The sequence below is a fragment of the Podarcis tiliguerta genome, assembly GCF_965153285.1.
Source record: "Podarcis tiliguerta genome assembly, chromosome: Z".
In the NCBI taxonomy this organism is placed as follows: Eukaryota; Metazoa; Chordata; class Lepidosauria; order Squamata; family Lacertidae; genus Podarcis; species Podarcis tiliguerta.
The window spans coordinates 20,523,133-20,536,715 of record NC_139553.1 but is presented as its reverse complement, the minus strand read 5'-3'; the positions used below and the strand labels follow the sequence as shown (position 1 = coordinate 20,536,715).

At 44.2% G+C, this 13,583-nt stretch overlaps 1 protein-coding gene across 1 annotated transcript in view; it reads right to left on the bottom strand.

Moving 5' to 3' along the window:
• Positions 1-628: 628 nt before the first annotated feature.
• Positions 629-13,583, bottom strand: part of MSN (moesin) — a 77,494-nt gene continuing 64,539 nt past the window's right edge. Inside the window, exons 7-13 of the mRNA XM_083423752.1 lie at positions 12,870-12,966; positions 10,537-10,700; positions 8,945-9,075; positions 8,675-8,835; positions 7,281-7,373; positions 5,934-6,167; positions 629-3,966 (exon numbers count right to left, since the gene is read on the bottom strand). Coding sequence (XP_083279878.1) covers positions 3,802-3,966; positions 5,934-6,167; positions 7,281-7,373; positions 8,675-8,835; positions 8,945-9,075; positions 10,537-10,700; positions 12,870-12,966 — 1,045 coding nt within the window. The 3' untranslated portion in view covers positions 629-3,801. The remainder of the gene's footprint in view (positions 3,967-5,933; positions 6,168-7,280; positions 7,374-8,674; positions 8,836-8,944; positions 9,076-10,536; positions 10,701-12,869; positions 12,967-13,583) is intronic.

The following is a 13,583-nucleotide window of genomic DNA, read 5'->3' as shown; positions in this document are numbered from 1 at the left end:
GGGCCACCAGTTAGGGATGCTGGAGATGAAGACCTTGTACTAAGCATGGGGCAAGACTAGAAAAGTCTGACCTTCCTTCCAACCCTGATTCATGCCAGTGACAGCTTTCATCTAACAACACCCAATCCTTGCTGGCCTATAGAGTAAGTAGTCCTTTTGCTGTAGCACAGATCATCGTTCTAGTAAATTTTCCTAAGCTATAATAGCACTCTGGTTAATCAACAGGCTGTATTCCCATCCCAATTCTAGGCTCATCTTGCCCCTACCCCTCTGCTGACCCCAGTACAGAGGCAGCTTGCATCTACAATGGATTCATGTTACAAGAAGGGAGATTTCGACTAAAACCTTAGGAAGAACTTTCTGGCAGTAAGAGCTGTGGTAGACCCTCCTTCCTTGGAGGTTTCTAAGCAGAGATTGGATGGCCATCTGTCAGGGGTTCTTTAGCTAGGATTCCTGAGTTGCAGGGGGTTGGAGTAGATGACACTTTGGGCCCACTTCCAACTCTGCAGTTCTATGATTCTACACTGAAAGATCAAGCTCTCAGAATCATGGGTGTGTACAGGTCACTAACTGGACCTGCAGATTCAACCACCACCAGAATAATGCACACACACAAACACACCAAGGGTTCAATTGACCTAAACTTTATTGGCACTGAATGAAGAGAACAGGCTGTGGACTTTAACAAAACCCCTTTGCAGGCAAGGCATCTGAGTGGCAAGGATCAACATGGCTGGCCTGCCCCACAGAGACACAGATCAACCTTACAACCCCACCTGGGAAAACTGGTGTTTTAACAAAACATGTAAAAAGGTAGACATAATTTACAGCCAAAAAAAAAAAAAAAATCCAAAACACAAATATAAAGCCAGACACAAAAAAATGCATAATAGGGTAACCCCCTCTCCCCCAGGACAGGATATATCCAAAGTAATAGCAAGTAAACAAGTTGGGGGGGAGTGGAGGAGAGGAAACCTCCATGAATCCCAACAAATAATTAAAAAAGTGTCTAAAAATCTCATGGTAATACTGAATGCTTCTTACATTAATTTCCTGCAAAATATCAATCTCTTTACAATACAGTATACATTTGTCCATGGAGAAGGGGGGCATTTCCCCCTCCCCCTCCACATTTCCAAGATTAATATTTTCTAATCGTGCACAGCTAGAAAAAAAGAGAATGAAATCAATACCATTAGATACCACTGGAATAACATAATACTGGTAGGATCAGGGGACAGCTGAACCAACTACACGAGGAGTTAAGGCTTCTTGGCATAGGTTGGCTTGCTCCTTTTCTAGAAGTGAAAGGGCAGGAGGAAAAGCAACTGTGCCAGTGGAAGGTGTCAACAGAGCTCCGTGACCCAACCAGGAGCGATGCAGAGATGCTTTAACTACTTCATTAGTTCAGCACAGACCTGGGAGGCTCTGCGCTGATTTCTCTTGTGAGGATGTAGTTCTCTGAACCAAAGTGTGCCAGTAATGTGGAGGAAAACTGCCAAATTACAAGTCTGGAGCACAAAACGTTTTCAAAGGTGATTAAAAGTGATAAGGAATCACATATTCTTCAGTTTAAGGGTAAATGAGTTGTGACAAGTTCAACTGCAGTGTGTGTGTGTGTGTGTGTGTGTAAGTGTTATAAGTAATGAGGTTGCATATTTTCAGGAGGAGGAGGAGCTGACAGTTCCTACTCTCACTTCCTAAAGGCACTATGTATATGTATATATATATATATTTTAAAAAAGAGAGAGAGGAGACAAGGGGTGCATAACAAACTCACAGAAGACATTTAGACTGTGCTATTTTGCAAGCTGAGGGAGTCTTGCCTCCATGCAACTAGGGCTGCCAACACCAAGCTGCCCAAAGCAGGCTGACATTGCTTTGGGACAGCTATGGGAGGTTTTTCGCTGCCCTCACCGGAGCGAATCAGGGCAGGGATGGGGAGCCTGTGCCCCTCCAGATGTTGCTGGATGACAACTCCCATTGTCCTTGGAGAGCCACAGGATCCCCACCCCTGAACTGCAGCTCCTGTCTTTGTTCCACTCTCTCCACACAACTTTCCTGTTTCTAGTGGCACTGCTGGTATTAACACACTTTGGGAGGAAAGGGGCGGACAGAGAAGATCAGAAGAGATTATGCAGTTCAGGAGTTTAGAGGTGCAGAAGAGCAGGACAGCTTCTCTGCAAAAAAAAACTCCTTTGAAAAAGAAGCTTCTTAGACTGGGGGTTGGGGTGGGGAGACAGGCAGTCCCCAGCTGTACCTGATGTGGTCGTGGCACAGGTAAAAGTGAGGTAACAAACTCTCTTGAAAAAAGGGAAGCCCTGCCAAAAAAACTAGCGGCCAAAATAGCACTAGAAGGTTCTGTCTGGACTTAGGAGGCAAATAGGAGCAACCTCCTAAAAGAAAAGCCGCATAAAACTTATTTAAAAATTCTGAAAAGCAAAAGGCACTCCAAGGCAAAGAAGGAGGAGGAGGAAGAGTTTGGATTTGATATCCTGCTTTATCACAACCCAAAGGAGTCTCAAAGCGGCTAACAATCTCCTTTACCTTCTTCCCCCACAACAAATACTCTGTGAGGTGAGTGAGGCTGAGAGACTTCAGTGAAGTGTGACTAGCCCAAGGTCACCCAGCAGCTGCATGTGGAGGAGAAGGAATCGAACCCGGTTCACCAGATTACGAGTCCACTGCTCTTAACCACTACACCACACTGGCTCTCCAAAGAGATTTGGGGACAAGATCTGCTGCATTCCAACCACCAAGGCAGCAGAGACAGAAGCTTTTTCTTAAAATCAAAGGCGGGTTTTGTGACTGTGCAAGTGGCTGGTGATGTGAAGAAGACAGGGTACTTTTTTGCATTTGGTCACAAGTAAACATGAGGACTCTATAAAAACTTTACACCCATGGAAAAGGATGTCATAAGGCACCAATAATGTGGGCTGTGTGCGCTACAGAGCTCCCTTGAAAGGGTCAGCTGCAATATTTCCCCACATCTGTCTTGCTCTCTGGGGTTAATGGCTGGTCAATATGAATGGGACCAAGTATGTTGCTGCTACTAATCCCAAACATCATCTCCTTATTGGACAAGGTTGGGGAACCTGGAGCCCTCCAGATACTGTTGAAATCTGCAATCTCTGGTGGGAATCGGTGGTCAGCAAAGTTTGGAGGCCAGCAACACACATAACTGGATATGGCAACATTTCAGATCACAACATTTATGGAATCCTGCCTCTTTCAACTGCTTAGGCAGTGGCATGTGCAAAGTGATAAAAAGATCAGGGTGATCCGTTTGGTCTGCTAAACCTCTGGGAATCATAAAAAGCTTTGGTCTTTCGTTTGTATGTATGTGTGGGTGGGTGGCACAAGAACATTAAATTCTGCTTCAGTAACTTTTCCTTCCGAACTTCTTCTTTTTTAATTATCAAAACTAGACAGGCTTAAAAAGTAAAGATACCCCAACACACAAGTCTCTTCAAACATTGGCTAGAGAGACTAGTGGCAGGGATGGGTCCTTGGGGGGGTCACAGGACCAGCACAGATGTTTCATAAAGCTGCATGGAACAGATTTCTCTCTTCAACTCAGGTTGAGAAAAGAAAATGGGGCATCACCATAAAAAAAATATATTATTATTTTAAGGCACAGCTGACTAATCCTGTTTCACCCTATGTTGGATGGCACCCAACTCTCAAACAGACTGTGGTGACTCTTCTGTAGTGGTTCCAGCACAATGCAGTTAAACACAGAAAAAGGTGGCAGGGGAGGGAGGAAGAGTGCAGGGGAGGCAGCAGAAGGCTCACGAATGATTACATGGACTCAAACTCATCAATGCGTTGCTTGGTGTTGCCCTGCCGGATCTGGCGGAGGGTCTTGTATTTGTCACGGCCCAGCCTCATGTTCTCGGCATGGATCATATCATTGGCAGTCTTCTTTGTTTCGTCGCGGGCATTGGCCAGCTCGGACGTGAGAGCCTGTAGGTGCAAAACGTGAAGGGAGGAAAGACCAGTTTTAAAATGTTATTTGCTTGTTTTATTTCATAGAATTTATACACTACTTGATTGTAAAAACTCTCAAGCAGTACACAATAAAATTATAGTAAAAGCTATAAAAAGCAACAGACGAAAGATAAAATCAGCAATAAAAGAAAAAATAGATCAAAACATCCATATGTTTTAGTCAAATGTGTTGCACTGTTTGGTGCAAGTGGAATCCCAGTTGCCTGAGGGCAGAGAGCCCCAGAGGGGAATGCTTCTCAGTGAAGGCCATTCACCAATCCAACAGTGGAAGAATCAAGTGACATTGCCCGAGCCAATCCAAGAACATAACAAGAGTCTGCTGGATGGGGGCAATGGTTGATCTGGTCCAGAATCGTGCTCTCATCGTGGCCAACCAGATGCCTGTGGAAAATTTGCAGGGATGACCCAAGCAGAAGAACACTGAGCTTCTTTTTCCAAGGCTGAATTTTTGGGACAGTAATTGTCTCCCAGCCTAACTCACCTCACAGGGTTGTTGTGAGAATAAAATGGGGGAAGGGACCATGTATGGCACCTTGAGCTCCTTGTAGGAAATAGAAATCCAATAAAAAATACATAGCTCTCTTCTCCTCTGGCTCCCAGCAACTTGTATTCAGAAGCGTCTATATGGGGTCAGTAAATCCCAACAGGAAAGGATGCTGGACCAGGTGGGCTCTTCCCTGGATGTTCTTAGGCAGGTAAAGAGCCAATAATAGCACTCAGAGAGTTCTGATACTCCAAACGTCTGAAACTCTCACCCACAGTTCCAATGTTTACATTCTCACACTAAAACTCTCATCTCAATTCATTTTACTGTATTATTATTATTATTATTATTATTATTATTATTATTATTATTTAACTGGAAGCCACCGTCAATGTTTTATTGAAGTGCAGGGTGAAAATATTTTGCTAGAAAGAAGCCAAGATAAATTGCAGATGTGTCTGTACAATGGGGACTGGATCCTTCAGCTCTGTTGTGACAGGGTCCAAAATAGCATTTTGCCAGAAGAGGGTGTAGAGTCCAGCTGGCCAAAGACAGATGCATTTCCACCTGGCCCTTTTATTAACTTTATTGTGAAAGCCATCTGAAAATATTTACTGCTAGGAACAAAGTGGGAACTTAAGTGCAAGCACTGGATGTTACAAGAGACACATAGCCTCCTGCCAAAAACAGAAGCCTGGGACATTTCTCATCCTGTTTCCCACAATGTGCCAACAAATAAAAATCCATGTTATGATGAGATATTATGGTTGTTCAAACTTCCTGCCCCAATCCACCGGGCTGACAGGATGGGGGAACCAAGTGTGCTGATGAAGCATCTTTTACTACCAAGGTTTATGGGAAAGACATCATGGTATTTATTAGCTATGCTACTCTTGTACGACCTATAGGTGGATCAAGCCCTTAACAACCTGGGACCAGGTTACCTGGGAGATGGCATTGCCCTCTTTATGGCCACTCAACCACCTGCTTCATTCTGTGTAACTGGCACTATTACAAGTGCCACATAATACCCATTGTGAATTTGTAAGAAATCAGTATTTTAGCATGGCAGCACCTGCACTTTGGAACCCTCTGCCTATTGATAACAGCCAGGCACCTTTGCTGTACTTTTTCTGGCACCTGCTAAAATACTCAGGTATCTAGAAAGCTAGCTTGTTTTTATGTTTATTGTTGTCCTTCATGTTTTGAATGTTTCAAATAATTGTTTCTACAGCCTCCCCCCCCCTTATTGTTTTGTCTTTTTGGTAAATGGCTTTGAACCTCGTCCCCACCCCCCGTACAATCAAGCAGTGCATAAAATTTATGACATGAATAATAATAAATAGGTGGTGCTAGACATTTGAGGGAAGCGGGTCTCAGGCCCACACCCTGCCCACCAGCCGCACTCCCCCTCAAAGTAGTGTTGGCCCCACATTACCTTCAAGTGCTTCTGGACCCGCTCGTTCTTCTCTGCCTCTGTAGTCCGCTGCTCCTCGCTCCGGTCCTTGGCGGAGGCATGTGCCCTCAGCTCTGCGCTGGCCTCAGCAGCATTTTCATCCTGCTCATCATCATGTTCGTTCTCAGACTGCATTGGTTCTGGAACATGCTGTGTGACCATGGCTGACTTCAACTCCTCTTTAGTCTTCTCTAGGTCTTCCTGGACCATCTGGGCCTGAGGGAGGATATCAACCCACCAATGGGTTAGTGGAGCTGGCGTTTGTCCACAGACAGCTTTCCAGGTCATGTGACCAGCATAACTAAGCTGCTTCTGGCACAACGGAGCACCATGATGGAAGCCAGAGCACACGGAAATGCCATTTGCCTTCCAGCCACAGCGGTACCTATTTATCTACTTGCACTGGTGTGCTTTTGAACTGCTAGGTTGGCAGGAGCTGGGACAGAGCAATGGGAACTCACCCCGTTGTGCAGATTCGAACCGCTGACCTTCTGATCGGCAAGCCCAAGACGCTCAGTGGTTTAGACCACAGCGCCACCCACGTCCTTTTATATAAAGACTCAATTTCTCAATGAATACATTATATTGTGGTCTGCCCTCTCCAGTTCTCACCATATACGTAAGCTTATCATTGCACACTATGTCCAAGGTTTAATATAGCATTCTCTTAAGAAGGTTGATCTCATTTTTGTCGAATTCTGACAAATCATAATTCTAGCACCACTTAAGAGATTCTGCATTAATTCGGTGTCATCCTGGTGCATCTGAGAAAGCCAGTGTGGTGTAGTGGTTAGAGTGCTGGGCTATGAACTGGGAGACCAGGGTTTGAATCCCCAGTCAGTCAAGAAAACTACTGGGTGACCTTGGGCTAGTCACTGCCCCTCAAGTCTAACCTACCTCACAGGGTTGTTGTGAGGATAAAATCAGGAGGGGAGAACCACATACAGCACCTTTTGTTCTTTGGCAGAAACAACGGTATATAAATGCAATAAATATATAAATAAAATCAGGTCAGACCAGTGGGCCAAAGGTTCCCTCATTGTTGTTCTAGAGCAAGAGTCAAAGTCATGCATCACAGATGATCATGCATGCATATACTGCAGAGGGCCATGTCTATTTTACACAAGTTAAATGCACATTTGCTGCAACACTGACATTGTGGAAGGTAGAGAATACGCCTTGTAAGCAGGATCCCCTGCCTCTCTGTGCAAATGGGGTGTCTTTACTTTTCCCCATCACTGGGACAAGGGGAAATGGGATGGTCACTCCTAGGCACAGGAGAGGAAGGAAAAGGCTTGTTTCAAGGCAGGACCAAGTCACCCCACTCACTTTCTGCTGCCACTGCACAGCCTCGCTCTCCTTCTTCTGCCGAGCCAGTTCCAGCTGCAAGATCCTATTGGTGAGCTCCATCATTTCAGACGACTGCAGGAATTAACAGAAGATCACAAGTGAAGTAGGCAACCAGGCTCCTAAAATGCTACATTGCCCCACTACTCCCCAATCTGGCCCTTGCTCAGCTGTAAGGTATAAAGTGTACTTTCCACACCCCTGCTGTGATCTTGGGAAACAGTTAAGAAAACTGATACAAAAATCAGATTCGTGAGTGTGCATGATTCTTCAAGAGAAGAACCCTGGTATACACACATACCACCCTAAGAGAATTACAGTTCCCAGGTCTCCTTTGGGGAGGGAATAACTATTAAACTAGTTTAAGCCTGCAGTGGAGCCTGGTTTCCTCTAGATAAGGGATCACCAACCTACGGCCCGGGGGCTGGATAAGGCCTGAGGGACTCGTTTATCCTGCCTGCAGAGACCCCTGCCACCGCCGGCCGGTCTTACCAGCTTGTACGCATGCACACAGGCCTCCTCCAACCTGGATGTACACCGTTTACGCATGCTCCCTCACCCTCTGCGCAATCATTGCTGGAGACACCCGGCCCGAGGCAAGGAAAACTTGGAGACCCCTGCTCTAGATCAGTGGTTCCTAGACCTCTTTGGCCCACCACCCAGTTCCCCTGCTCTCCCTATAAATTTTTATATTCTAGCATAAATAATTCCTGTTGATGTGATGAACAACAGCGCCTATTCTACATTGGAATTTAAAATGTGTCAGCGTTATCAACATTGTTTATTTATTTGGACTACTACATTATGTACTGAAATGAACTGATAATGGGCAGTTGTATCAATATGCATGTTTCTCTAGTGTGTTGTGAGCCACTTTGGGGTCATTTAAGTGGAAGAGCAGCATACTCTGCCTACTGACACAAGGGACATTCACTGCACTCTTTTCAGTGCCTCTAAAACCATTTTTGATTGGCCAAATCTACCCAGAAAGGTAAAACATGGACATATTTTTATCTGTTTTCAGTTTATCACTGATTTTAATTTTTAAAAAATGTTTTAAGTAATTGGTTTCACTGATAACTTTATCATTTTCTTTTTGCAAACCGCTTTGGGTTTGCTTTTTTTTTTTTTACAGTCAATGTGGTATATAAACTTTAGGAAATAAAATAACTTAGCTGCTATTGCTGGGGGTTGAACTAGATTACCCCTTTGGGTCCCTTTCCAACTCTACAATTCTATATAATTACATAAATACAATGACTTCCTAAGAACCCCAGAAGGGTCTGGCTGCTAGATCAGACCACTAAGCCCTCCCCATCCAGCATCCTGTTCTCGCAGTGGCCAACGCAGGCGACGCTTTTGGAGAGCCAGCCTACCAGCTGCTCCTGGGTCTTCTTCTGGTCATTGGAGGCCTTCAGCAAGGCTTCTTTTGCCTCTTCAGCTTCCTGACGCTCCTTCGCCAGCTTCTCTGCTTCTTCCTGAGCTCGCTTCCTTTCTTGCTCCAACTCTAGTGCCTTGCGGGTCTGCTCTTCCAGTTCTAAAGAGAGAAAGAGAGATAGGTCTACAGCTTGCCCACCAACTCTGTAAATCAGCACCAAGCTCCCCTTCCCACCACCTGCAAGGTGGGCACCAGAAGCTTCCCCTACCTAGCTGAGCTTTCTTTGTCTGCTCTTCAATCTGCCTGAGCCGTTCCATCAGCTCCTCCTTCTCGCGTTCAATCTTTTCCTTCTCCTTCTCTGCCAGCTCCCTCTTCTTCTTCTCATTCTCCAGCAGGGCTCTAAGCAAGGAGGAAATGTGAAGGATAACACAAGGTTCAACCCCACCTGGCTGACAGATTTCCAGTTCTCTCTTGTGCAACAAAACTCTTAGTTGAGGCTTTCTCGTCTTGCATCAGAAGTTTTTCTGTCACCAGCAATCAATATTTTGTTTTTAGCGTAAATTAAAAGAAAAGTAATTTTCTAAACTTTTAATCCTGATGCTGCACTCGTTTGCTCAAGCGGGCGCCTTCTGTGCCAACTTTTAAACACTAGCCGAAAACTTTTCTGTACTGCCAGGCCTATGCCGGAAATTAAGAATACATCCTTCCACAATGGTTAATTGGTGTCATGGTTTTTTTAAAAAAATCTTTTTCATGGTTTTAGTTGTATAATTTTATATTTTTATTGCTGCAAACCACTTTGATATATGTGATATAGCAATATGCACATTTAAAAAAATAAGCAAACAAATAAGCCTCCATCAGAACAGGAGTGGGGCAGGATCCAGCCAGTGGGCTGGTTCCTGAGCTTTCCCCCACCCCTGCAGGTTATTTTACAAGTGGGCAGGGCCACCCAGCTGTCAATCACCCGATATCACAACAACACCACATTCTTCCTTTGCAGAGGTAGCTTGAGCTGCACCGACAGAGCAGCATCCTTTGCATCCAATGCAAACAGATATTTGGGCCTAGGAGTTAAGCACCACCATTTGGCTGCACAATGGAATCCCCAACTTGGAGCTCCAAAGCACAGCCAATCCCACCAGGGCCTGCTGTGACTGCCAATCAGCTGATGAACACTGACAGCAAGGCCTGCTTGCTAAAGAACAATCCACAGCATTTTAAGGCTTCCAAATGTTCCTTTGCAGCTTCCTCTCTACTTGCCCCACACCTATAAGGCAAACGAGTGTGGTGTGAGGAAAACAGACTTCTAAGCTGAATTGTGACCCATGCTGAGCCTATTTGACCTATCAGCTGGAGCTTTCTCCCACTGTTACATCCTTCTCCCTGCAGCTACAGGGAAATGCTGTTCACATATGTTACGGGGTAGACCCATTACACAGAAAAACCATACACTTTGCATGCAGTGGGAGTCAGAGTCCAACAGAATCCAGAGAGCCACAGTTTCTCCATACCAATGTGAAACTAAGAAAAGACTGCTGGATCAGACTAAAGGGGACCCATCTAGTCCAGCATCCTGTTCTCACAGAAGCCCCAATAGGAAACCCACAAGCAGGATCTGAGCGCTTCCACCCTTCCTTGTGGTTTCCAGGGGGCGTAGGCCTCTTCTACTATATTCCAGCTGCAGGATTTGCCTATGGAAAGAACACATGCCACACCCCAATCACTAAACTCCAATCTTGCCACAACTTTTCCTACAGAAGATGGCCATGACTAAGACACTGTGCACCAGCGTTCGGGAACCAGTTATGTCAGCATTTGGCACTCTGTTCAGAGGCGTTTGCATTCAGTTGAACGCACCTCTCCATCTGTTTTTGATGCTTCTCCTCTCGGGCTTGAGCCTTCATCTGCTGCACCTCAATTGTGTCTGGCTTACGCCGACGCATGTAGAGCTCATGGTTCCCCATGCAAAGAGCCAGAATACGCTTGTTAATCCTTAGCCGTGGGGCATAGAATACAAAGTCCTTTGAAAGAAAGATGAAAAATAAAGAATGAATCATGGATACACCTGCGTCACTTCCCTTTCTTCTCCAGTAGTAGCTAATGTCTCAAGTACATGCAAAATAGCATCCAATTAATTAGACAATTTCCCCCATGCAAAAAGACAAAAGGAGAAAAAAAGAGCTAAATGGTTGTTCAGCAACCTTTAGCTTCAATGAGTCAGGAAGCTGGAAATCTGGATAGGAATTTAAATCTGAAAGATGGCCTTTAAATAAACCTCACTCGAATATTAGTGGAGCATCTCTACATTGTGTTTCTGTTGAAATGTTGCACACAACCAGCTTTGAGTGTTGTCTAAAAACCAAACATTAACACAATAAAATATCCCATTACTGGAAAAAGAAAAGCACAACCAATTAATACGTTATCAGATTGAAGTAGCAGAAGTAAGTGAACTTTTCGCTAATCAACAGGAATCACCATCAAGTCCCGTCCCCCCACCTCTGCACTATTGGTGCCCCAGGCAGAAAATCCCAGGCACAACCCTTGCCTCTGAAAAAGAGGGGATGCAGACCAGGGCTTCTACCACAGGTAGAAAGAACGGTGACTGTACACACACATAGCCTTAGAATCTGAAAGTCACCAGTAAGCACTTTAACCTGGGTTTGGGAGCAAACAGCCAGTGCAGCAGAATTAGAATGGGAAAGCTGAGCTTCTCCCGCTTCTGAGCTGTCTTCAAAAGACATGCCCCAACCCAACCCAGAGGTGTTGAACACCTCATTTTTCTTTTTTACTAAGACAAAATCATGAAGAACAGACACCCCATCTGATAGAGAGTACATGTTCAACTCTGCAGCAGAGAGACCCCAGAACTTCAGTCCCAAAGCCTCAATATTTTGGCATTGGCTACTCCCCCCCAAAAAACAACAACAACACAAAAATGTGTGCTCCCAGGGCAGGAAAGAATTCAGAATGCTTTTATGTCATCTGGTAGGACTTTATCTCCTATACTTTGGACTTGTATGTGCAACACTCACCAGTCACACCATCTTAGGAAATACGGATGTCTTTGTTTTAATGGTGCCTCTCGCTATTTCTTTCTCTTATTATCTACTGTTTGCTTGCTTTGCATATGGTATGAGGTAATATCCTGCAACTGCACTTTTGAGTTCTTAGTAATGGTAATAAATAATTATTTAAAACAAACAAATTCTACCAATCAGCTACTTGTTGAAGAAAAGGGGGAGGTAGCTCTGTATGCAAACCCTGGATATGCTGAAGCTATAACCAAGGGATCCCATTAAATCAAATCAAATCATACACCCCCATAAAGAAAAAAGGCTTTGGAAGAATTCCGTGCATCCAGACAAGGCATTCAAGTGCCAGGAACCATTCATCTTCGCAGCGATATTGCTGTTACTTACACACAGCAAGGTTCACCTCTTCCAGAGTGAGCTGTCTCACCGCAGGAAAACTGTTCTCATGAAAATGAAGGGAAGACCTTTTTTGGCACAATTGCTGACCCAGAAAAACAAAGCAGACGTCCAGGAACCAGTTAATCTAAAGAGTCCTGAAGCACTTCTGCTACCAGAAAGGCAAGAGCAATCCAGAGATCTCAATGGTATTGAATTGAACAGAGTTTGAGGGTTCGCTGCTCACTCAGCCCCGCAGATGAAAACAAATGTACAACTTCTCTCTAGCTTTTGTTTCAAACACCCGATGAATTTACCTCATCTTAGGAAGAAGACGACACTTGACTAACCACAATGGGCTTTTATGTTCTATCACTAAACTACCAAGTGGAAAACTCTTCACACAAATGACTGTTTGAAAAGCTCTTCGTTCCTTAAGAGTGCCCATCAAACCAACTGTATACCCAGTTGTGTGAGGTTTATTGCAGCCCTCTGCAATCTGCTGAGCTCCACACATTTTAGACTGCAACTACTACCAGTCCCAGCCAGTTTGAGCACAGTAAAACAAACAAACAAACAAACAAACAAACAAACTGGGAGTCACTTGTTTATGAAAATCTAAATGTTCATTCTGTCACCAGGGGATTTCCCATCACAACCAACTGGCTTTTTTCGTTATGTAGATAGAGCAAAAGAGAACAATCCCAAATTACTGATTTTCAATTAAATATTTGAATAGATTATTAACTAAAATATTTTAAACTACAAATGAAATCTTACTGGGGCTTTCTTGTCAATGGGCTTGATAACAAACTTCTTATCATTGAATGAAATGTTTCTAATCTCACTCCAAGGGAATCCGATTTTTGGTGTTAACCTGAAAAAGATGAAATAAAGGATTTAATGTTTCAAAAGCTGAGCCCATTGGAATACTTTGGCAGTTAAACAACCTGACTACACTGATGTGGCACGAATGGTTTTCCATCACTGAGACAAAAGAGGTAATGTTGCTCAGAATTTACAAAACCAGATACACTGAATTTATGTAAGATTTGCACAGAATGCAATGTAAGTGGCTTGGACAGTGGCTTGTCCAAATTGCCCAAAGCAACATACTAAATCTCAGGCCTCAAAAGGATACAGGATTTGAAGCCTGGAGAAAATATACACAATCTTAAATGCAACTCAGGCTATTAGGTGAGTGCAGACCCATTCCATGTGATTTCCATCTTATATGAAGACACCTACTGAGGAACTGGTGCCTATACAGTGGTACCTCAGGTTACATACGCTTCAGGTTACATACGCTTCAGGTTACAGACTCTGCTAACCCAGAAATATTACCAAGGGTTAAGAACTTTGCTTCAGGATGAGAACAGAAATCACACGCCGGTGGCACAGCGGCAGCAGGAAGCCCTATTAGCTAAAGTGGTGCTTCAGGTTAAGAACAGTTTCAGGTTAAGAACAGACCTCCAGAATGAATTAAGTTCTTAA